The 25776-nt window shown below is 41.4% G+C and overlaps 2 protein-coding genes and 1 long non-coding RNA gene across 3 annotated transcripts in view; 2 read left to right on the top strand and 1 right to left on the bottom strand.

Moving 5' to 3' along the window:
• The window catches only part of LOC120742314 (protein kinase C-binding protein NELL1-like), a 287587-nt gene that overhangs the window by 131149 nt on the left and 130662 nt on the right, over nt 1-25776 (top strand). The window lies entirely within an intron of this gene.
• On the top strand, nt 9213-25208 carry LOC120742316. Its single transcript, XR_005697842.1, has 3 exons — nt 9213-15736; nt 16524-16530; nt 25197-25208. It is a non-coding gene; the product is annotated as an uncharacterized LOC120742316 (long non-coding RNA).
• Nucleotides 16171-21115, bottom strand: LOC120742315. The gene is made up of 2 exons (XM_040045579.1): nt 20886-21115; nt 16171-19085 (listed from the first exon to the last, which is right to left on the bottom strand). The coding sequence occupies exons 1-2, from the start codon at nt 21011-21013 to the stop codon at nt 17006-17008; spliced, it is 2208 nt and encodes a 735-aa protein (XP_039901513.1). The 5' UTR covers nt 21014-21115; the 3' UTR covers nt 16171-17005.

Here is a 25776-nt window from a genome sequence, read left to right on the forward strand (position 1 = left end):
CCACTTATTTTCCCAGCCTTTCCCCGTTTAAAATGAGATAATATTTTGCCATTAAAGTGGCTTAAAAGTGCGGGGAAAGGGGCTAAAGTGGCTTGTTTCAGAAAAGTGTGAAATGAGGGTCTGCATCAAGGCCCAGTATAGTGTAAACTGCCAAATTGTGCATATCCACTCCAGTAGAGCCCAAGAATTGGAGATTATGTATCGGAATTTCAGGAGCAGGACCACGCCTCCAAACAGGCTCCTTCCGGTTGTCATCTACATTGGTTCCCGCAGTTCTGCAAGCTGTTCATTCTCGTTTACGTGCCCCACCCTCTCTCCCTCCTTGTTTTCAATTCTTTAACTTCTTTATTTCTATTTAGTGCATGGGGATATGCCTGGCCTGGGAGCCATCGCTAGTCCCCTTTGAGGCCTTCCCCAAACCGCAGCTCAATTCATGTCAAAGCATTCACTTTTACCTACTAAAACGCTGTCAAACTTAAAATGAGGGCGTGGGCCCAGCTAGTGAATAATAATATAAGAAGAAGAAGAATGTGGCATTGGAAATTGGCATGTTATGTCCCCTTTAAGAACACAACAAGAAACCTGATGAATGCACACCGAGAGCACATTCTTCAGTCAGGTGAGATCATGAGCTAAATAGTAAAAATACCTGAGATGTGTTCCAGCATGTTTGCTGCAAGCTGACTAGGCCTACATCAGCAAATACTCTAACAGCAGTAGTGGGAGTGTGATGAAGTGGAGATGCATTAGTTCAAGAAGTGTTGGAGATATGACTTTTACAGATCGCACCAGGAATTCCTGTGGATTCACCAAAATACTAGCTGACAGGATATATCTCCATAAGCTTTGCAGAAGATGAGTATTGTAGTGTGAACCAAAGATGGAAAAAGGGAAACCACGTAATGGTCAACTCTCCAGACTTGAATCTTAGCTTTGGAGTTTTAAAGGGAATCAGAACCCCTTTATTAAGAGACAGTGTTCTATAAAGGTCACCTTACAAAGTACTGAAGAAGAAAACCAGTCTCCGTATTAGGAGGCATCCTGGCCTGTGTTGTACTGAGTTCTTACTGTGGACCTTGCATTTTTAATCTTGTAAAACTTAAATGAACAAATAAATTACTGTTCAACTTAGAAGTAATGGTATAACTGTAAGGTGACATTAAAGCTATACTGCACTGGTGTGTAATGCTGTTCTATGATGTGTGCTGACATGCGTAATGCAAAAGAAAGTGACTTATCGATTGGAAGCTGTTCAGATAATCCTTACTTGTTCTTATTCAGGCTGCGACGATGGAAGCAGCGGCATGCGTTTGTCTCTCGTGGCACTGGCGAGGGCTGCCGGCTGAATTGGCTCTCACTCAGCGGCATTAAAGAGTAATTGGCTGAGTTTGTGCTTGAGCGAATCAGTCAGGTTTTTCTGTGGGAACGCTGCCTCGGCCGTGTTAAAACAAGTGTGTAATGCAAGAGAATGAATGAGCAGTTGTGTCTGCTCGTCCTCTGTTTTTGCACGTTGTATAAAGAGAGAGTTGACGTGGAATTAGTGGAGAAAATGCAAACGGGAAGACAAACAGACAGCAGGTTGGGTTTATAAAGACAAGGATGAGCTAAAAGGCGGCAGTGCAGACTAATGGAAGCCGTGGCCTTCGTAAAACTTTGCTGTGCTTCCTTTCCCCAGAAAACCATGTGGTCAACAAATATAGTAGGCGTTTCTGCTAGCAGGCAGGATGATGTCAGATTTCTTCGGATGCTGTCATCCATCCAAGACAGAAAAGAATAAGTAGTTGTCGTCCTGTACAGAATGTTTCAGTGATGAATCTAGAACAACATCTTTGTGCCTACAAAGAACTGCCATTCATTCAGTGTTTTCACATTTTTCTTTCAACTCTGTTTCAGAAGCACAACATCAACCGTTGATCATCCTACCATTTTTGTCTCACCAGCTGAACCGGGGGTCAAGAGACATTTGTCTACCAATCTATCCAGAATGGGGCTAGTTCTCCCCCCTAACTCGTGGGATAAATTGGAAAAAAAAGAGGAAGTGGCACTTGTTCCACCCTCGTCGTCACTGCTGAAGTGCCCTTGACTCACAACTGCTCCACCGTGTCAGCCAGTGTCCTACAAATAAGACTGCAGACATGCCTGGCAGCTTCCAAGTATGATTTTATGCAAATGTGTCAGTGTGAACTTCTTGAACAAAAGAACGCTGCTATTGCTTGCAGAGAATAATTTTATTGCCGCTTAAATCTTCCGGCACAACATTTTGTTCGGCAAATTAATTGCAGAGATCTGAGAAGTCCAGCTGTGCCAACCCCCCCCCCCCAAAAAAACCCTCAAACAGAGAGGCAGTGGTGAGTTTCAGACAGATCTCTAAAATGTATTTAGAAACCAAAGGAGAGGCACACAGGTAGGCCAACCTCGACATTCAGCAAATGGTCACCGATTTCCTTCCTTTTGAGGAAATCGGTGCCCAATTTTGCACTTAACTTGGTGTGTACAGTGTTATTATGCAGATAGCCTTTGAAATAAAGGTTAGAGGAAAGCATCTTGTTGCTGACAGTCAAAGAGACAGACAGGAAATGAGAGGTAAGATTCAAGCTCTTTTTCGCTGCTGAGACAGAGATAATGACTAAGAGTGGACAGTCTTGGAAAGTGAAAGCAGGACTGCTTGCCAAGCTCTGTCCATAACACTTAAAGTCTGAGATTGTGAGGAGAGCTTGTCTGTGTGCGAGCGAGCGGATTGACTCAGGCTACCATGTAGCGCTGTCAGAGCTCTGCTGGAGGCACAGTGGGTGAGCACTCTGCTAAAAGGTCAGTGAAAGACCTGTAATGAATTATAGTTATTTCACTCAACAACAGTCTACAGCAAGTCAGTGTACTGCTGCTCCTGAATCCCTCCTCTCGCTCCCCGTCCCACTTCTCAAACTCTCTTCTGGGTAGCATCCATCTCTGCCATCTGCACTTCACCGACCGCGTGTGTTCCAACACAAGCCAGCGTCATCCTCGGCTCCTTGGCTAGTTTTGGACGCCTCATTCCTAACACCGTAGTCAGCCCTCACTTATTTCTGTTCCATTTTCTCACCGTTTCTGAGCTGCTGGGGATCGGGCTGTTGGTAATCCTCAAGCCAAAGGGTTTCCTGGCTTGCTTGCTCTGTATGGTCTGTGGACTAAAGTGATCAAATTTCTGCTGGAATTGAGCCTGAAAGCTGCAGTGCAAGCCTGAAAACTTATTTTCTCTAAGCACTCTAATGGGAGTGAATTCAAATTACCTAAAGGTCTGTTTTTTCATTGGCATGTCTCAGCGTGTGTGTGCATGTGTGTGTGTGTCTGTCTTTTAGCTCTTACATGAAGTCTGCCTTATTTGGGGGACTTGCCTTAAATTACCTTTTGAAGTTATTTATGTATTGATCAGAATTTTCACATTTCCCTCAGTGTAATAAGCCATCTGCCAAAGTCACATCAATGCCTCATAATTACTCAGCCTTCAGACAAGGGAGGGTACAATACTTTTATTTCTCTCAGTATTCTCCTATTCTTATTCCTCTGTTGAGAGCAGTCTTTTCTTTTCAAGCCAAAAGTCACATCTATACTGTGCTATATTACAACAAGAGTTACACTGGAATACTGTAAAACTTCTACTAAGAATTTCTCAATTTAAGTGTCAATTTTTTTTTGAAGCTGAGGCCATTTACATCTTAACTTATCTCTCAGTTGCAGATTGGGCCGACTCAATTTAAAAATCAACTTCAACTATAGTGAGCCGTGCAATTGGCTCTGCAGCAAGATGTAGGACTCAAACTTTTTTTTTTTGGTTAAATAAATGTTACAGTGCTTTCTGGTGTAGGGACATCCTTAAAGCAAAAGCAGAACTAAACATTAGTGAACTCTAACTGCAGATGCAGCTTGAGTGTGGAGAAAACTGGCGTACGTTCGTTTTGGCGTCACTTTTTGCTGAACCTGTTGCCAAATGTGCTGCAGGCATGAATGCAGAGAGGTAGTCAGAACATGCTCACTACAAACTAGCTCTCAGTGCTTTGCAACACTGTCTTTGTCTAAATCTGCTACTGCTTCCTCTAATAAAAAAGTGAAAATGTAGCCTCACCAAAACCCGAATCACTGTATCTTTAGGATTCTCTTTAAGAAGTGATTTTTTTTCTTTCCCTCGGGCACTAAATACTGCCAAAACCACAGGCTCACAGATATGTACAATGTGTCCTTTGTTGTCAGCAATGTGAAGCCCGGAGTTATGGCAAATAGTGAGGCGTGTCTCTCATTCTTAACTTGTTACATCATTACAACTGTAAATTGTAAAAAAAAATAAAATAAAAAAAAACTTATTAGCCTAACCCTAACTTATAAAAAACACTTTTGCGCATTAAAAACTTTGCAAAAAGTGATATTTTTGGATAATGATAATAGATAAATCTGTGCATTAGATATTTATAGCATATGCATATATTTTAGATGTGGTCAAGTCTTATTATCTGATGCCTTGTGTGGGATATTTATGTTTACTTGGGTCCTTGTTTCTTAGATTTAGTCACCGGTGACTTTGAGGGTTCATTTAGTTTGTTCCCTTTTGTTTCTCATGGCTCATCTCTGCTTATCTTTGTCTTGCAGTGTTCCGTTGTCTTCAGCATGTAGTCTCATTGTGTCATGTTCAGTCTTTTCTTTTGTTTAGTTTGAGTTTGTGTGTGTGTGTTCTGGTCTGTGTCTGTTCCCTTTAGTTACTTCCTGTCTTTAATGTTACAGGTTCTGTTTTTCTTGAATAGTTTTACTTCCTGTCTCTGCCCTCTTAACCATCCTGTGCTGTGTTACCACCTGTTTCCTCTTCCCTCTTCACCTCTTGTGTATTTTGTGTCTCCATCTTTCTTTGTCTTTTGTTGTGTTGTCTGCGTTACTGTGTATTTTCTGAGTTTGGATTCCCTGTACTGTGAGTTTTGGATTCTTGGGTTTGCTGCCTGTTTTTTTCCTGGATATTCTACATTCAAGAATAACCAGCAAAAAAATATTGCTTTTAATTTATTTCTGCCTGTCTAAGAGCAATCCACCTACCACACTCCTGGCTTACAAAATCCTGAGTTACTCACCACTCTAACCTCCAAATGGGAATTTCAGCCTCTTAAAATGTGTGTCAAGGTACTCATCAAGGTACTCATGCCTAAAGACACCCTGTGCAAACATCTGCAACTTTTATCAACTCTGTTGAGTCTGATGTGGCCGGTACTGGTAGTATGCCCAGTTAATCACGATTATTTACAAGTTACAATAACCTGTTATTCTCAAGTGGAGTAGTGGATAACGTAGCCAGGCTGCTTGGGGTCAGCTCTTGAAATAGCACATAGCTGTCATATGAATACAGATAATTAGAAATACAAAAATACATCTCCTACATATTTTGGCCAGAAGGTGAAGACATGACTTCAGTCAAGTCTGGACATGGACAGTCACTCCTCCTCAGTCTTCCCTTTAGCCATTGCCAATCCGTTAATTACAACAGTGGCCGCAGGGACTAATGATCATGTTCCACAGGGTGGTAATGACACAATTATAACTCCGAGGATATCAGTCATCTCCAATTAGCTCATTCAGTGTCCTTGGCCTTTCAGACACACACATACACACACAGAGACTACTGAATAAGACAAAAACTCAAATGACATAATGTCATTGAACTAAATCACCATCTTGCACAAAGTTCCTTAACTGACAGGGCTTTTTTGAAAGATGAAATGTAGTATTCAGTGCTGCATCCTGTGAATGCAGCACTGGATACTGGAATTTTGATTAAAAAAAACCCCAGAAAATCAGAACATCATATCAAGTCATGAATGAGTGATGTATACTTATGCTCAGTCTTATTTTATTTTTTTTCTTAAGATAAGATGGTTTTTGTGCCAAGTCTCTAAATTTCATCCTGAAGTTTAGCTTTGTTCACGAATTGATTTTATCTGCCAGAGTACACTAGGCATCAAGGATTTTCCCTTGGAGTAGTGATTTTCTGCTCTGCTTCACAAAGCGCGACACCTCAGAGTGGTTTATGACCCGAATGTTCTGCCAGGGTGCCTTACATTCACACCATATTTAACGGCTGACAATTAAACCCGCCAACAACCTTTCGTTGTAACTGTCACAGCACTAATTTAATGCTCCAGTGCTGCCAAGATGAGCTGTGACAGTATATGGAAGTGAGGATGATGCCACACACACATCATTTCTGTTGAGCAAAGGCGTACACAAGGATGAAGGGCAGCTGATAACACTGAAAGTTGCTTCAGACCCGATGGAATCACACAAAAGGTGATTTCTGAAGTTGTGTTCAAGATTCAGGATTCAATATTCAAGGTCTTTATTGTCAGTACAACAATATACACAGTATACAGCATACCAAAATGCCTTTTCACCACAAGCCCCCCGAGGTGCATTTTTAACAATATAAAAGATATATCTCCAAGAGATATGAGACTAGAAAAATATTTGAGCTTATAATATAGAAAAATTACAAATAAATAATAACTCACTAAACTTGGGTAAAGTTAAGAGATAGAAATGTACTATTAGTAACTATATCTATGTACAATAAACAAAGACAGGACAGAGACAATATGAAGTGGTCATGTGCAATTACAGTAAAGTGAGATGATTGTGTAGTAGGTATCGAATACCAGGGTCAAGTTATGACTCAGGACATTATAGTCAAGACAGGACGAAGACATGTGCAAGATGCAAAATGTGCAAATATAGTATAATTTAGATGTGTTCAGTAACCATGTGACTGAGGTGTGCAAATAAGCATATTGTTGTGTTGTTTTTGAGTCTTTTGGTGAGTATTGTAAGGTGTTTGTAAAAGATTTTGTGTTTATTAGTCCTTTGGTGGTAGTGAGTTGAGAGCTCTGACTGCTTGGGGGGAAAAGCTCTTGCAGTGTCTGTCCGTTGCGATTTTGATGCTGCGAAACCGTCTGCCAGATGGAAGGACAGAGAACAGTGCATGTGAGGGGTGGAAAGTGTCCTTCACTATGCTGTTTGCACGTCGGATGATGTGTTTGTTAGTGATGTGCGATACCACTGATTTCCTTTCCGATCCGATACCAAGTAATATTCAGGGTGGTATCGACGATACTGATCCGATACGTCCGCACAATTACGCTCAGCCATTGTTGTGAGTGCGCACGCCAAGGCGCTGCGAGACATTTATACAGCCGTATTTCACACATGACTATGAAAGGCGGAAGAGGAAGTAGTTCCTTTGAATGTAGACAATCCGAATGTTATAGTTTCTTTCCACTGTGTTCCTGTTAATGATAAACTACAAATTTACTCTAAATTACTAAAATATCGATATTTTAATGTGAGAATCGATTCTAGAACATAAATGATTGGTATCGGAGGAATCGATATTTCAGGATCGATCCACACAGTGTTTGTCATAGAGTTGGGAGATGGGTGGGAGAGGGCCTCCAATGATCCTCTCTGCTGTCCTCACTATCCACTGCAGAGATTTCTTTTCGAAGGTGCAGTTCCCGTAGCAGATGGTGATGTAGCAGCAGAGGACGCTCTCAGTGGTTTCCTGGTAAAATGATGGGAGGATGGGAGGAGGAAGACTGGCCTTCTTCAGTTTCCTAAGAAAGTGCTTTCTTCATGATGGTGGTGGTGTTCTGGTTCCAGGAGAGGTCATCTGAAATGTGCACACCCAGAAACTTCACACTGTTGACCATCTTAACAGCAGTTCCGTTGACGTGCAGTAGGTTGTGGGCCATTGAGCTCTTCCTGATGTTAACAACAGTTGTAAACAGCGAGAAAAAATCAACCTGTGAGTCTTTAAAGGGGATTTTTTATTAAAAGCTTCCATTTGATGTCTAATATCGACAGTAACTGGAGAATCATAATGTTACTTTTTTTAGGGACTTGCCTGACGGAATTGGGGCGTGGCTAACGATGTTAGCTGTCAATCGAGAGAAACATATATCAATGACAGATTAATAGATTTGATATTGGTCTGATTTTTTTAAATTACTTGCATGATATCTTTATCTTTAGTCTTTATCTTTTAGTCTATCTTTAGTCATAGAAATTCCGATGAACCCAGACCCATAAAGTACTATACAAAAGTCTTGAGCCACCCATTTCATCCTTTTTTTTTCCAGGAAAATTGATTCAGTGATTTATTGAAACATGTGCAAACATATCTGGAAATACATGTACAGGCAAAAGCAGAATGACTTCTAATCAGTTTGAAAGTCCACGTTGGTTTCTCTTTGTTTCATTCTCTGTCCAGATGATCAGGCATTCGTTCAATGGCTTAAAAGTATCTGTTTAAACCCCAATTTATTTTTTTGCATAGTTTTAAACAAAATCCTACAAATTGTCATGGATTGGAGCTGGATGCTCTAGTGTTTCACTGATCATCAAATTTATGTGAGTCAAAACCAAATAAATGGTCATACTTAGAATCTAATTTGTAATCCTGGTATAAAGCATGGTGTAGACCAGGGGTCCCCAATCCCAGGCTACGTCCACACGTACACGGGTATTTTTGAAAACGGAGATTTTCCGTTTTAAAAAATAATCCCATCCACACGTAAATGCAGAAATGAAGGAAAACGCTGCTAGGAACATGCCAAAGCAACAGGAGGCGATATATTCCTAACCGTGTAGAAATGTTGGCCAATCAGAAGTCTAGAAGCCTCGGTGGGAAATAGTAAACAAGGATGGGGCATAGAAGCAGAACCGAGTCGTATGTGTGGAGGGACAGTAACTGTGTGTGTATATGTAAGCATTTAAACACTGTGTACAATTAACAGTAACAGTATTGTAGAAGTTCATTTCACCGAAACAATCACAGGCGCACACCTTTGACGCTGCGTTTTCTGCGTTTTCTCTGTTCTTCTCGTCCACACGTAAATGCAAAAACTGAGTTTTCAACATTATCCTCCCTGGCCGGAGTTTTTAAAAATCTCCGTTTTCAGTGACCAAAAACGCCGTTTACGTGTGGACGAAAGGTGCAAACGCATAGAAAAAACTGCGTTTTCAAAAATACCCGGGTACGTGTGGACGTAGCCCCAGTCCATGAGGGCTGGTGTCCCTGCAGGTTTTAGATCTCACCCTGGGTCAACACACCTGAATCACGTAATTAGTTCATTACCAGGCCTCTGGAGAACTTCAAGACATGTTGAGGAGGTAATTTATCCATTTAACTCAGCTGTGATGGATCAAGGACACATCTAAAACCTGCAGGGACACCGGCCCTCGTGGACTGGGATTGGGGACCCCTGGTGTAGACTCATAATGATGACTTCCTGTTTGTTTGAACTGGTAACACTCCTATATCATTTCAGCAATGCATTGATACATTGGTCATTTAAGATTGTGGGAACAAATAGCAGGAATTCTTTTAGCATAAGCACTTGTTGGATGAAATAAAAGCTCTCACGTAATCCTTTTTTCTCCTGCTTGTTTATGTGTTTCATATGCCTCTTCTCATTTTTTTTAGCAACATTGTTGTTGCGGTCTCTGTGTTGATATGTTACATGATATGTTGATGGTATAAGCACACAGCATTGTGTGCTGGATCTGTTCACTTCTAAATGCTTGGAATGATTTTTGGTGTGAACAGCGCCAAGCGCAAGAAACTGTGTGGCACTCAACTGTGCCAAGCTTCAAAGAGGTTTTCAACAGAGGGAGCCTCATCTAGTGGTTCCCCAAAAATATCTGCCAGGCGCTCCGAGCTATAATACAAATGCTCAAAGTACAAAGGGCCTCAGCTCTCAGCACCTGAAACCCAAAGCATGTCAACTCAGGCTTTCTTTGAGGAGTGTAGTTTAGCTGAAGTGCAGCAGTTCAGGCTGCCGACACAACGAGGAAAGAGTTCATCGATTTATTTAATGTTTCCATGATCAAAGCTGAGGCAGGGTTATCATTTATAATTCAGGCAAATCTTGGTTTTCTTCTGTTGTGTAGCACAAGCTTCGCCAACAAATGGAGTCCAGAAAGAAACAGGTGTAGGGGAGGAGAGATAATCATTTGCTATTTGCAAGTTGAAACAAATTTGACAGTTTTTGTTGGCTCACAGTTACTGCTGTTGGCCCAGAATATCGCATGTTAGATTATAGGTTTGAATCTTAGAGCTACAGAGTGATTCTGGTAAGGTAGGGGTGTGTGTACTGTACTGCTCTCTGGTGAGTTTCAGACTGCCTTTATTTGTTTAACAGGTAGATTACATTCCAGTGCTTTGTTATCAGTTTTGAACATTAATCTTTGGGTTGCCAAAGCTGTGCCTGGTGGTCCCCTGCTTTGAGTCATTTATAAACAGATTGTTCACATATGTAGAAAAATCCTTTAATGAATATGATACACATTAACTGGAATTTTTTAAAATATGTGGCTTTAAACTTTAAATGTGTGACCCTTAATTAGAAAATTGCTGAGTTTCATCTCTGAACTTCTGAAGCTATTAATATGTCAATGTAAAAATATTTGGATATGTATCTTTTTTCTTTAATTAGTTAATTAAATTTAATGTAATCAATTAATATTGCTCGTGGTCTTTATGCATCTAACTTTGGGCTTCGGTTCTTGGAAGCTGTTGTGTGACCATGATCACGTGTATCTGCAGTTTCAGATTATCTAACAGAACATATGAGTGTATTAAAAATCCCCACAAGTGCTTCTGGCTAATTACAGGAGTGACACTATTCAAAAAAAATGTGTGTGAAAGACCAGGTGTCAAGGTAAGTGTTCAAGTTTGTATAGCCATGAGGTGACTGCACTGAAAGATACAGAGCAAATAAAGAGCCGCTGGTGGAGTTTCGCTGTGACCTTCATCTGACGAGCGTCCTGTGTGAGCAGAGAAGTCCCCTGATGACAAGTGTGTAACTCCTCTGATGGATGACATGCACACTCAGCTACTGAACAGACACGCACGCACATTGGTAGAGTGTTTCTGTACAAGTTTGGTCATTATAAAGTACGGAATTCCTTCTCCGAGCAAGCGTCCACTCCGTCACTCTGCATTGAAAGACATTCATGAGTGGAAGTTGCCTGTCCCGCTACGCTGCATTTTTTTGACACACACATGCATTTTGCAAGTCTTAAAAATATTTTTTGATTATGCTATGTAGACAGTGCAAAATCATTTTTCTTTTATTGTGTGTTGGGTCTGAGTCAACAGTGATAATCCAGCTTCGTGACTGGCCACTGCATGAGATCTATATTCTGATTCTGCCCAAAGAGTAAATGGCAGCAATAAACAGAAATGAATGAGGACAAATAAGGATGTCTGGCAAAGCCTATGTACTGAGTGTCTTCAACTGAAATGTTTTTCAGCGTATAACAAACCATGATATTATTTATTTGAACCACATTTCTAAAAATTGAGAAATTATGTTTCCATGCAACCAAACTTCATCCTCCAGCATTCAGAGGGGAAACCTCTTTTTTCCCATTATCAGCTCATCATTTTTTACCTTTTCGATTTATGACAGAGCTGTGACCTATCTATTCATGATAGGTTTGTAACCGAGGAGTTCAGAAACAAGTTTTTCTTTCTTTTTGTTTTTAGAGACAGGGTTGTTTATTTTCCCCCTGGAGTGCCTCGCTTACACTGGCAGAGATGAATTACTGTAATGCCAAATGGAAAATTTCTAACAGAAAATTTGGATCAGGTGAACGGTGGTGAGGGCAGTCGAATGAGTGGATAATTGATTTCTGGGTGTGTCACATTTGAGCTTATTTAATGAGTCCCACAGTGGACAGGGTGTCCTGTGCTTGGAGTTGTTGACTTCATTACAAACAGTAATGGTATGCAATGATGTGATAATGCCTTTTCCCGTCAGAATCCAGCAGCAGGACATTGATGGCTTCCACCATTAACATAATGAGAGGGCAGAGTATATTGTAAAGGTGTATGGTGTCCATCTACAGTAAGCTCCATTCATTCAAGTTCTGCCACAGCCTTTGTCTTTCAAGGTCATGTGAGGATAACGCTATATCATAGCATCCAATGGACAAGGTGCGGGTTTCCACTTTTGACCGTCTCCACATTTCCAAGGGCATAGTTTCTTCATGGCTGCAAATATCCCAAAGTCCTCCATGGCTACTGTAACACACTGCCCAGAATCCACTTGGTGCAAACACGGGCATCGCTGATTAAGGCTGACTGTAAACAACGCTGGATAATGTCAGCGTAACAACCAAGAACTGAGGTTTCTGCAGATATGTTGCGTCGCTTCTTTTTAAGTCTCCTTTGTTTACTTTTGTTCTTCCTCATTCAATGAAACAGTAATAAATGCAACACACTGACCCTCTGTTCTTGTTTTTGTTTTTGTTGCACGCAGGCATGCATCTCAAATAAGCTCCGCAAGGTGGAGGCTGTCGTTAATTTTAGGGGTCATCGCAACAGGCGGTTACTGGATTCGGAGCGCATCCCAGAGTGCACAATAGCCGATAACTACTGTACTCGGCTTCAGTGCCACCGCTAAATATTCACAGCCATTACCAAACTACAGCAAAAGGATTGAATATGCAGTGTGCGTTATTAATGCTCAGAGTCTATTTTGTCTGCAGACATTAAATTTTGTCACAGACAGGGCTCGCTTTACCTTGCCGAACATTTTTAATCTTCTGTGAAATGGAAACAAAAGTTTGGCTGCCTGAAGTCTCTGCTTTATAGACTGAGATATGCAGTTCAGTGCAGCGGCTGCAGAATTGCTCCCAATTTAACGTTCAGGAGAAAACCAAATAATGTCCGGGGTTGTGATTGGCAGGAGGTTAAACAGGCTCTTATCTGCAGACGCAGAGTATATAATCACACAGTGACGCTCGCGCCGCCCCGCCCTGCCTGAGAGGATGCTCTGTCTGCAGAGGCCTTCTGCAAGGGTAGCTATCAGGCTATTAATCACAGTGCTGTAGCTGCCACCTGGCTGTTAATGCATGTGTTCACTAACGGCTTCCATCAACAGCAGAGCTGGATCAGTTCAAGGTTCACTCGCATTGCTTAACCCAGCTTTCACCCCCCCTTCTATCTCTCTATTCTTTTCACCTGGCTATTATTAAAGAGAACATGCACACTTTATCTTATTTGTGGGCAAAATGTCAGGGGCAACATTTGCATACGCAGGCCATTCTGTTGTTTAACAGTAATTGGGGTTTTTGAGTCAATGATTTTCTATAAAGCTCACGACTATTTGCATCACCAGTGCAGTGTGATCTGTAGTTATTACAGTACATTAACCTTCCTGCCATTTAAATTATGCAGCTCTTGCTACCAGTGGTCAATCTCAGTGTTTCATATCTTCATTGGAAATGAACAACCCCAAATCTCTACACCCCTACCTCTCAGTCAGGTTCAAAAGGCATTTGGTATAATATTGAGAGGTCTTCATTACAGTAATCCACTGGTTTTGTGATTTTTACTTTAAAACAGTGTCAGGCTTAAGCCTTTTTCAATCACAACAGCAATGGTGGAAAGTTTTGAAAAGCCTTGCCACCCAACTTCCAGGTCAAAAGCCTGCTGGAATATTGGACACACTCAATGACTCTGGTTACCTTGTTTCTTAAAGGTCATTGCCAAGATGTTTTGCTGATGACTGATTCCACCAACCTGTAATTTTAGAACAGCAGCAATGACATGGGTGCACTTCAATGGGTACACCTTGCTAGTACTGGCTGGAATCTTTTTGTTCTTCAGAACTGCCTTAATTCCTCAAGGCATAGATTCAACAGGGTGCTTGAACACTTCTCAAATATTTGGTCCATACTGACATGATAGCATCATACACGCAGATTTGTCAGCTGCACATCTAAGTTGGACTGAGATCTGGTGACTTTGGAGCAGAAGGATACACTTTGGTCATAATGGGGCGGCAACAGTAAATGGAATGCCTGTTATGTAGTGCTTTTGTATTCTACCTGAGTGCTCAATGCGCTTTACACAACATACCTCATTCATCCTTTCACACCAATCAATATAAGCATTTTTTCCTATGCTTAAGTGCTTTCTGTCTAACATCCACATAACGATGGATGCATCGGAGATCAACTTTGGGGTTTGTAACTTGGGCAAATAGCAAGATACTATACAAAAAGCCAGGAACACCGATCAGCAACAGTATTCAGTAATACTGTAGTGCTTGAACAATGCTCAGCTGGTACCCAAAGTGTGCACAGAAAAAATATTCCACAGCATTACACCACCACCGCAACCAGTTCATTCAAGGCATGATGGATAAAAGCTTTCATGTTATACATGATGAATTCTAACCCTACCACCTGAATGTCACGCAAGTCTTGACTCACCAGACCAGGTAAATGTATGTGACATTGCTATGGATTTTTTTTGGCACAAATAATCCACACACACACACACACACACATATATGTGTGTATGTATATGGAAATTCATTAATTAGTCATATTGGTATCATAATGGTTGTATTTACATCATTCCACCCTGAAAATGTTACATCTAGAAATTTATGCTGGCTTTGAGTTGTAATTTTTCCACTAAAGGCTATGCCAAATATCTTGAAAAGGTCCAAATCTATCCAAAAAAAGCTTTTATGGTAATGAAAAAGTGCTGGCTTTGTAACAGAGGATGAGGATCACTTCGTCTCTCAAACATCTGTTTCCAAGTGCCAAAATGACCCATGCATGGGATCCTGTTATTCATCCAATATGCCAAAATCAGCACCATCAGATGACCTTTATAAATATCTAATCACATAATGGGCCCTTACCCAAACACAAATTATACTCCAAAACAATAACCACATATTTAAAATAATTGGTCACTTTTATTTTAAAAAAGACAAGTAGAAAAACACATCTAAATTCCTACTACATCCCACATACAAATAGAGTGCACTCTTAAAAGACAAAACAGGTCCAGTTAACAATAAGACAACGTGGAAATTACATACGTAGTCTGTACCAGTTTAGATACTAACACTGGAAATGACTTCATATAAGGCACAGATGACAGCGTGCGATATCTTTTCCAAAAATAAGGACATTAAAATGAGACTCTAAGGTCGCTTCTTTTCATCTTGCGACACATAAAGCTTCAATAATTCAGCAAACAGATCTTCTTACATATGCATAAACAATTGTAAATTCTAGATCAAGTAGGAAACTAGTCCATGAGTGTCTTCAGTGTGCTGTTAATGTACAAAGTTTGCAGTAATGCAAGTTGGTACATAGTGAAGGAAAGAACAAGTGCTTTGTTAATATGGATTTCTTATAGCTGCCTGCACGTAGTTTATGCTGGTGTATCAAGTTGGTCCACGTTATGCTGGAGCTCAAGCTGAAGAAGCAGAATCCAGCCAAAATCTACCACGCAAACAACAACAACAACATCAACAACAACAACAAATTGAACTTTCAGTTATCTTCTAAATATCAAAACTGATTTAAACACATTCATTGGCAGACTAAGTAAACTCTTCTGAATCATATGTTATATTCAAGTGTCAGTCCCGTTTCTCCTTTGATGTAGAGCTTCCTCTGCTGTAAATCACACAAAGGACATTCCTGAAATCTGGGATGGTAGCAAAGTCATTTCAAGTGGCTTTTAGGAAAAGATCTTGTATTTTTTAAAAATGAAATGAGAAGCTGTATCCATTTTTGAGGTAGAGCTAGACAGAAATGAGACCCTACTCATTCCCAACTAAGTCTGGGTGCGAGACATCATCTCATAATGGTTCAGATGACAGTCCGCTTTTCAGTCCAAAAAGTTCTGTGGACGGTCCAGCACCTACTCCTGAAGAATACTATGTTCAATTTTACTCAGTGTCACTGTGCTGCAGAAAACTTACTACAGCTGGTAAGTGGAAGTGTTCAAAATCTCCTCCTCTGCTTGGCTGGAATAAAGTTGATGATGGGCTCTAATTCAAGTTATCACAGTAGTACTGTGACAAGTTCCAGCATGAGGCAAACACAGGTGTTTTAAACTGTAAACCAGCGGTCCCCAACCTTTTTTTACACCACTGACCAGTTTATGTCCGACAATATTTTCACGGAGCGGCCTTCAGAGTGTTGCAGATAAATACAACATATAAAACCAGTACCAGTACCAAAAAAGGGAAGATTTATTCATAACACACGGGAAAAGACCCAGGGAAATCGAGTTAACGATAAAACCGATAAAAATCCAGAAAACCATAAATTTCACACCCGAGCCTCAACTCTTGCGGCCTGGTACCAAACGACTCATGGTACGGTACCGGTCCGTGGCCCAGGTGTTGGGGACCGCTGCTGTAAACCACAGATTGAAATATCTGGGTGTTGATTGCAAAGGTGCCACCTGCTAAAGTCTCGTTAGCAGGTGGCACTTAGGACAATACCTTCATTTGAGAGGTTAATACTCCCCATCAAGATAACCTTTATCTACATCTTCTTCTAGATAGAACCACAGGCTTTCAAGTTTATCTTTCAGTCTACATGCTATTCTTTTTGATCTTATGCAACTCAGAAACCGTTTTAGCAAAACTGTAAAATACTTTGTTTAATATTATAAAAAACTGACTACCTAGGTAGTTTGTCAAAGGAACTAAATCAGGGGTCTCGAACTCCAGTCCTCCAGGGCCGGTGTCCTGAAACTTTTCCATCTGTCCATGTTGAAATACACTTGAATAAAATTAGTAGGTCATTAGCAAGAGTACAGAACTTGACTACATGCTGAAGTGGCAACCCTAACCCTACTCAAGTAAATTTAAGTAAATGTAAGTGTTTGAAAAAATGTACTTTAAAAAGTACTTTTATTGCACCATGTTCATTCACTCATGAGCTGCTGTAACATGAATCAAATGGCTGAATTTGCCACCTCAGCAGGCAGTCAAGTTCTATACAGTCTTGCTAATGACCTACTAATTGTATTCAGGTGTGTTTCAGGACACCAGCCTTCAAGGACCGGAGTTCGAGACCCCCTGAACTAAATGTAAATTGCCATTTCTTTCACTATTGACAATTAAAGGCACATGCAGTTGACAGAGTATTTCACAGTAATTCTAGTCACTCACACACAGATGTTATTGCTCCGGTGCCACTCGGAATAGCAATTTCTTAAAGAAGTGATGCACAGTGTTTTGTGGCAGGTGCTGCAATAGATTGGAGACTTCTTTTTGCAGACCACGCACACTCTCCTGCCAATAGTGGCTCGATACCTCGAAGCCACGTTGCTCATTTTCGCAACAAAGTACGCGGGCAGATGACCTAACCCCAGAGAATACGAGGTTTTAGCAGGTGGGGTGTCGGCAGACAGAGGAGCAGATGAGCCAGGGGATGAATTAACGCAGGGTGCAGGAGGGCAGGAGGAGGTAAACGGCGCATCAGTTGAGGAGCACTGGCCCACTTTGGATGGGGAGACAGGAGGCACTGGTGTTGGTGAAGCAGGGGGGACTTTATGTGGAGAAATAGCAGTCAGTTTAAAAGGAGAGGGAGGCAACATGTAATTGTGAGGAGGCGCGCGGTTTGGTCCAGAACCGATCTCAGCCAGTAACAAAATGAGCTGCTCCCGGAACCTTTTCTGCGTGAGCATAGGCCGGCTCTGCAGCTTGCACATTTCCTTGTGAAGGATGAAGGCGTTCACTGTGGCTATGTCCACAAAGTGGTAAAACAGAGTCTTGTACCACTTGTGGGTTTTATGAAGGACGTTGTAGTAGCCGATCAGCGCATCTGACAAGTCAACACCTCCCATGTAACGATTGTAATCTTTGATGCAGCCCGGAATAGGCACGTGCTTCACAGTCCACTGTCCATCTGAGTTTTTCACTTTGCGCTTTGCTACGTCGTGGTTGTACGCTTTATGTATAGAGGAACACATCGATACCTCCCGGGTGTCAAACCACCTAACAAACAGCAACTCTCCCTTTCTGATCCATTTAATTGTTCCCCTTGGTGTTTTCTCTGGCACGTTATCCCGCTTGGTTTTGGGAAAACCGTTGACATTTGAACGAACTGTGCCACACGCCCAGATTTTTCTCTTGAGGAGATCAAGGAACAAAGTAGGACTAGTGTAATAGTTATCCACGTAGAGCTTGTAACCTTTACCAAGAAATGGGATGTCCAGAAGTCTCATAACAGCGTCGTAGCCTGCACCCTTCCCAGTTGGTTCACTCTCTCTTCCACCATACACAAAAAAGTTAATGGTGTAGCCGCACACTGAGTCTGCCAGCACAAAAAGCTTAAAGCCCCATTTGGTTGGCTTGTTTCTGATGTACTGCTTTAACCCAATCCTCGCTTTGCTCGCCACCATCCGTTCATCTATAGAGATATGCTGGTGGGGGTGAAAGAATGTGCAGCAGGCCTCCAAAATCTGCTCATATAGTGGCTTTATCTTGCACAGTTTGTCAAACCCGGGGGTCCCCTTCTTCTGGTCATTGGCCGCTTCCACAGCAGGGTCATTCATGTGTAGACTGCGGGAAATGGCTAGGAAGCGCCTGCAAGGCATAACAGAGGCAGGAAATGGCAGGCGGAAGAGCTCAGATCCTCTCCAGAACTCCTTCAGAGTTTTCAGTGGTACAAGACCCATGTAGAGGACAAGGGAGATGAAGGAGTACATGTCTGCTGCTGTGACTGGAACCCACTTTTCCTTTTGGGCTTGATGTTTGATTTTTCCATAGGCGTTTGTGTTTTTCACCAGGGTATCAATGACGGTGGCAGAAAAGAACAACTGGAACAGTTCAAGTGGTGTGTAATGCGCTGTTCTGTTCAGCTGCGGCCCAGCGCATCTCCCGGGTCTGAACCGTGGCTGAGGAGGCTCAATGTCTTCTTCTTCAACACTGCGCCACTTTTCTCCATCGTCTGCTTCACCCCCGTTTGCTTCCACTTGTTGACTTTCTGCTTGCTGCTTTCTTTTTGGAGTATTCTTATGTGGTGTGGAAGGTGTCTTGCGAGTCTTGGGTCCGGAGGAGGAGGAGTCTTTTTTGGGCGTAGATGCATAGCGGAGCCTCTTACGAAGGGGACTCTGCTCCCATTTGTTAGATGCAGATTTCAGCGGTGATGATACTGTTGATACAGAGGAGCATCGCCTCTTTGATGCCCTTCGCTTCTTTGGCCTTACATACAAGTCGTCATCCGAACTGGATTCGTCTTCCCTAAACATAAAGCAGATGGATAAGGGTTAGTAAAATTGGAGGTGATGCGTTTTCTCCTACTATAACTATGACTTGCAACCCTACTCTTCTAGCAAGTCAGAGAGAAACAAACAGTGAATAAAATGGTTATTATCCAGACTAAAATAATAATACTGCTATTCATTCCAAGTGCTGCCACTTCAATAATTATATTATAAAAGTTGTAACAATGCAATCATAATAATCCCATTAGAACTTGTTGCCCTGACATTACTAGTGGCTTAGTATGGAAGCTCATTTTGAGAAAAAAAAATGACATCCATAACTTGAAATTTCGAGTCAGATATGTCAAAATTTCAAGTTAATAAGTAAAAATTTCAAATTAGATCTGCCGGCCAGGAAGCTCTGTTAAGGCCCCAGTACACCTGCTGGTTAAAAACTGCTGGCACCCAGCGAACACAAAAACTTCTTACCCAGAAGCGAAGGCATCAGCTGTCCAACAGTTCAACATAAACACACTGATTCTATACCTTTTGTGCTGTTATCATTCACTAAAAGGGATTCAAGGCTGAAAAACCTGGCACCACTTTATTCATGTTTGATATATGTTGGTGGCTCACTGATGCTGTCACTACATGATTTTGAGTGTGCATGTGTCTGCACCATCTGCTTCCAGTTAACAAGGAAATGATGCCCTTCACTGAGCTTCCTGACTGGTGGAGCTAAATCAAAATTTCAACATATTAATTGAAATTTCGAGGAAATAAGTCAGAATTATTAGTTTATCAAAATTTCATATTATTATTGCGTGAGAATTTCAACTTAACTTGTAAGAGGAGGAGAGGAGGAGAGCCACCTTTGCCCCCAAAGCCACTCTGCTTTTTAACTCCAGCCATAAGACCATTTCCCACACCCATAAGCATAAACTACTCTACACTCTTTTTATACTGCCGACACTTTATTCACTTACAGTTATTGATTCACTTATTCACTCACTTTAAGTTTAAAACTGTGTATATACTGTATATTTTAAGTATTCTGTATCCCATTCTTATTGCCTGTTTGTGCCCTGTCCTTATTTTTAACGTCATGCTGCTCTGTTGTATCTTAATTGCCCCTTGGGGATAAATAAAGTCTCTCTGATTCTGATCTGATTCCAACTTGAAATTTTGATTTTTTTTTTCTTCAGTGGCAGAAACACGCTTCCATGTGCCTTGTTAGTCAGTATTTTCATCTTACAAGCATTTTATCATCTTTACTGATTAAATATAGCCAATATATGTAAATTTGCAGCAAAAAACCCCACCCCGACCTTCTCTGGTGCACTGTAAAACCTATGGCCGCCCATGCTATATGGCAAGATACGATAAACAACTGCGGTTGTATCCTCAGAGATGGCTGCTCACTGGGAGTCATACAAAGACAATCTGTTCTCATGGCAGCTATATGTGGTTAGAGTTGTATGGCGTGGCGTTTTGCACGCGCCCCGTGCCTTGGCTGCACGCGCTTATTACGGCAGCGGTGCAGCGCGAGCGGTGCATGAAAGACACCTTCATATCGAACAATGTGCAGGCACAATGGGTGATATCTACGTGGCCTCTGCGTGATTGCTGCAGATTGGCCAACCGGTGTCGGCTTAAAGCAGGGACAAAAGGGCAGCCTGTACATACGAGCACAGCACTGCAGTGTACTGGTGTACCTGTTCTGCTTATCACTTTGGGATGTCCTTGACCTCTACAGTATGTGTGCCCGACGCGTCATATATAGCGTAAGCAGGGGCAATTTGTTGGACTGAAGCCAGCTCGGAGTGTTGGTACTCACTTATTTGATCCCCGGGCATGACCACTTGGAATGTAGTCCTCGTCGAGACTGCAGTCGCTATACTCGCTCTCAGAGTCCAGCTCTGAGGAGAGTGGTGCCAATTCATTGTCAGAGTCTGAAAGAAACATCGCTTTGGAGTATTCTCCCTCTGGAAGAAAGTCTGAGCGCTGTTACCTTCCCCAGAGGTTCCTTACACTCAACTGACGCCCAACTCAGCAGACACACATACACACAAAAACACCCCGTTCTTTACCCGGGGGTCACTCTCTCAAGATGTCCCACCTACTTTTTACCATATAGTTAAAAGAAAACACAGTTCGATTGGCTCGTGTAATGACACGCTGCTGGGATTGGTTGATAAACTTAATGAACCGCAGGTCCCTGCGACTCTTACCCTTTGTTTAACAAATAAATAAATAAATGACATCATTTGAATTGGTTTATGACGAAGATAATCAGTTTATAGCGCGGCAAAGTGTGGGATCAATTCAGGAACAAACACTTGTATTCAGTTCCTGTTTGACTGAATATGTGTAGGCTAGTGTTTATTAAAAAACAAAACAAAACACGTTTTGGTGTGTGTATATATATATATGTATTTATTTATTCATTTTTATCAAACTAACAAAATGCATTTTTAAATCCACACAAACAAGCCATGATTTGTTTTTCAAAAATGACCTACTACCATATTTAATGTTAGTAATACCACATTACACCTCTACTCCCCCTCGTCCATTATCCCAGAGATAGAGTTGGAGATGCAAGAGTGAGGAAGAACTATATTAACGGGACCCGTACTTTGAGTATGATGTGCTCTTTTTAAAAGAAAATAATCACCTCCACCATAGGAGGTTATGTTTGCATGTCTACATTCTGTCTATAAATACAATACAGTGGTCCGCCGTTTACCTTTCGCGGCCTCGCCATTTTTGTGGGCAATTTTGCATGTTTTTTTTTTTTGTTTGTTTTGTTTTGTTTGTTTGTTTGTTTTTTTACGGCGCATTGTGTTCTGCGTCCTGATTGGCTGTAGACCATTGTCAATCAATCTCGTGCCGTGTCTCCTGTACAGTACAGAATGCGTCCAGCTTGTCAAATTTACATAAATCTTCGATCGCTAGCAGTGTGACTTACAGTATTGCACGAGTGCACGAGTGCAGTACTGTAAGTTTGTAAGTTTTCTCCCCAACAAACACAACAATGTCGACGAAACGTTTTGCACCGTCAAAGGCACCTGTCTATAATGCTGGATTTATTTTACTACGAAGGTTTGAACTTCGAGGGTGTTTAAACGAGAGAAAAGTGTGAAAATGTTCATGCCTGCCTGAGTGTATAAAGCGTGTATTGAGGGGTTTTACAGCCTTAAAACATCTATAATAATTGTAAAAAATAAAATTGGCTACTTGGCGAATATCACCTATCACGGGTCAATTTTTGACCCGCGATAAACGAGAGACCACTGTAAATCAAAATGTTTTGAATTAATTCTGATAAAACTTTTTCGGGGGGCGGGGGGGAGACATCAGGGACATGTTAACAATCCATAACAATCTGGTTTATACACACCAAGGCATTGAAGGTCATCTTAATCATTTATTGTTTAAACTGTGATCCTCACAAATGTGGTGGATTTAAAATATTGTCACATTTGGCCTCTTATCACTCCTTCAAAGCCAATAGATTGATCTGAAGTTCAATAATAATGCTATATAGAGCTATTTAACACTGTCATTTTAAGATTAATCATGGGAACTTTTCCTGATATTCCCAGGTGTCGGTGTTAGGCGTATATACTGGCTATCTGAAGGTTTGATTAAACTCATATTTTGTTGTTTTCTCTGACTAAAGAAAAGTGTCACCGATGGCATGAAAACCAATCTCAAATTGAATGCAGTGTAACTTCTGATGGCACTGCTATAGACTTCATGGTTGCACTGTGGCATAAATGTGGATCTAGCATCCCCGGGATCCCTCATCTCTTCAGCCACAGGATGAGAATGTTTATCAGCTTTGCACAGACATCTATAGTCTCTGCTAGTGCGCTTAAGTAGCTTTCCTGTATTCATTAATCACTCGTTATGATTAGGCTTTCTTCTAAATGCAATGTTGTGAAGAAATGAAAATCTGCTCATTGTTCCTGTTAACGTTATTACCATTCTAAGTGAGGCATGCTGTTGATCTCAATTAATTTGTTGACCATACGCCACACATAGAAAATATCATCATTCAGCAGCCCACATTGCTTTAATCTTGTGTGGTACAATCATCATCTATCAGAATGTATTCCATTCTCGTGCTAGTGAGTAGTTGCTTTTTTTATTACCTTGCAAAGTGCAAAGCATGGTGGGTAAGTATTTAATATGTGAGTTTAGTAGCCTTACTATTATCTAAGACAGCAGATTTGTCAGCTGCGTGGGCAAGGCAGCTTACACTAATGTGTTTGGAAGTGCAGGGATCTCATAATCATCTCTGTTATTTGCTGTGAGTCTGACCAGCCAACTACTGAGTGACCTTGCTTCACCTTCCCCATTAAAACTCAAAGACAGTGGTGTTAGCCTCAGTGAGGAGACTGAATAAACTCCCACTCACTCTTAAAATCCAGGTTCTCTCGACAGTGTTGAAGGACTGAATGAGGAAGCCCAAGTGATGAGGTTTAGAAGGTCATTGTCAAACGGTTTGGCTGCTTCCTTTGCAAACGTTTTTCCAACAAAAGAAGCACTAAAGTATTTTTGAGCAGGGTGTTTTAGTTTTTAATATCATAGTTTGTAGAATATATGACCTGAAAGTTTCATGTTTGATAAAGGTTTTGCCGCGTTTCTCATTACACGGCAAACACAAAAATGTGCAAGTGGCAAATGCTTGTAAAACCTACTCGGGCGTTCTGTTTACAGCCAGAGTCATGAACAGGTCCTGAATTATTCAGTCTGTCATAGCTGTGAGTTCAGATTCTGTTCAAAGGTCCCATTTTACTCACATTTCTGCCTTCTGTGAATTTGTTTTTCATTGCCCCATGTCTCAAGATACTGTAAGTTGTGCATCGTTATTTATTTATATCAACTACGTGGAATTTCTACCATGCAGAGAGTTAGCAGGAGGCCCAGTTCTTTCCAGAAACACCTGTAGCATAAACTAATCTAAACCAGTTTGAATAGAATTTGGATGGAAGTATTCATCCATTCATCCATTTACTTCTGCTTCAACGTCGTGGGTGGGTGGACTCTATCTCCGTTGCATTAGGGCAAGAGATGGAGTACATCCTGGACAGATTGTCAGTCTGTCGAATGGCTAACATAAAGAGACAGACCAACAATCACAACTATGGCCAATTTAAAATCGGCAATTAACCTAAACTTACTAAATGCATGTTTTCGGACTGTGGGAGAAGCCAAGGTACCCAGAGAGAACCGACGCAGACACGGGGAGAACATCCAAACACCCCACAGAAAGGCCCTGGTGATTCAAACCCAGGATCTTCTTGCTCAAGACAACAGTGCTAACAATTGTGCCACCGTGCTTCACTGGTTGAAATTTATAAAACGGCCCTAACACTATGTTTCTTAATTGTTTTGAAATAATCAAGCATTTAGCAAACGCAGATCCTCTTAGAATTTCTCATGGCAGTGCATTTGATTTTCACCTTTTCTTACACATTGTGGCTATGCTATAACATTGTTCTCAGAAATCCCAGCAGATGATGGTTAATCAGGCAAAATCTGCAACTGGGAGGAAGCATTATGAGAAAATGACAAAGGCTGCAATCAGGTTTGCTGTAGAGTGCTTAGAGATGCATAATTATGGAGTATATAACAAATTCTGTCATTTTCCAACAGAGAAAGAGGAATGCACAACTTCAGGACCCAGATTCAGCATTTATTGTGTTAATGTAGCATGCTTTTGAAAATGTAAAACAGTGCTCTCTGCTGCAGGATAAAACATGGATGGAGCCACAATGCGGGCCTCCAAGTGATACACATTATAGATGTCACTTCTGTGTGCTGCTCTCTAAGCCCCGCTGACAGGAGGTGGTGTTGGTGTGTGTGTCTGTCTGGGAGGAGTTAATGATGGCGATGACACATGTCACAAATCCTCTGTGGGAGTTTTAGGGGGTGTTTGAGGTGACGATACAACCTCCATCCATGTTTAATTGAGTGAAGGAGGAAAAGGGTAAAGGAGTTTTGGTTCCAATCTGGTTGAATGGGGCCTTTCTGTTTGGATATTGTGTTTTTCCCTGGGCATGCTTGGGTTCTCTCCAGGTGCACTGACTTCCTCTCACAGTCCAAAGACCTCCATGTTTGGTTAATGTGTGGGTAGGTGTGAATATGAGTGTGAACGGTTGTCTCTCTCTCTCTGTTAGCCTGTGATACACTGGGGACTTGTGCAGGGTGTACGCCACCTTTCACCTTATGTCAGCTGGGACAGGCTCCAGCCTCCCTGTGACCTTGAATTTTATTAGCAATTAAGAGGGATATTCATCTGTATGCGTGTATAAAAACATACATTTATCGTATATCGATACACATAAATAAAAATTTAAAGAAATGAAAGCAATATTGTCAGGGTAGATTACATCTGGGTCATCACAGAAAGGCCTACATTGTATTAAGACTGGGGGATAAAAAAGGGGGCTCATTTGCACTATCGCTGGTGTTGTGGTGTTGACCTTGAGAAACCCAGACTGCGGTACTTTTTTTTTCTTTTTAAAGGAGTAAAAGAAAAGAAAGGGATCAGAGTAATTGTGCTGTCTTTGTACTTTTGTCAAGTCGTGTGGAACAACTAAAAGTAACGTGTGTGCAGGCTTGATAGCTGTTTCCTCAGAGGAAATGTATATTTAGGACATACTGCAATGCATATTGCATCAATTTGGAAGCCTTCCCTTGTTTTCAGCTGCTGG

This window comes from Simochromis diagramma, unplaced genomic scaffold (assembly GCF_900408965.1).
Source record: "Simochromis diagramma unplaced genomic scaffold, fSimDia1.1 OVJJ01000079.1, whole genome shotgun sequence".
NCBI classification, from domain to species: Eukaryota; Metazoa; Chordata; class Actinopteri; order Cichliformes; family Cichlidae; genus Simochromis; species Simochromis diagramma.

Excerpts from the sequence above, each read along its gene's own strand:
- LOC120742315 (XM_040045579.1), bottom strand. The coding sequence starts at position 21,013 with ATGTTTCTTTCAGACTCTGACAATGAATTGGCACCACTCTCCTCAGAG. Across the intron at positions 19,086-20,885 it reads CATGCCCGGGGATCAAATAA|GGAAGACGAATCCAGTTCGG; the intron begins GTGAGTACCAAC and ends CTTTATGTTTAG.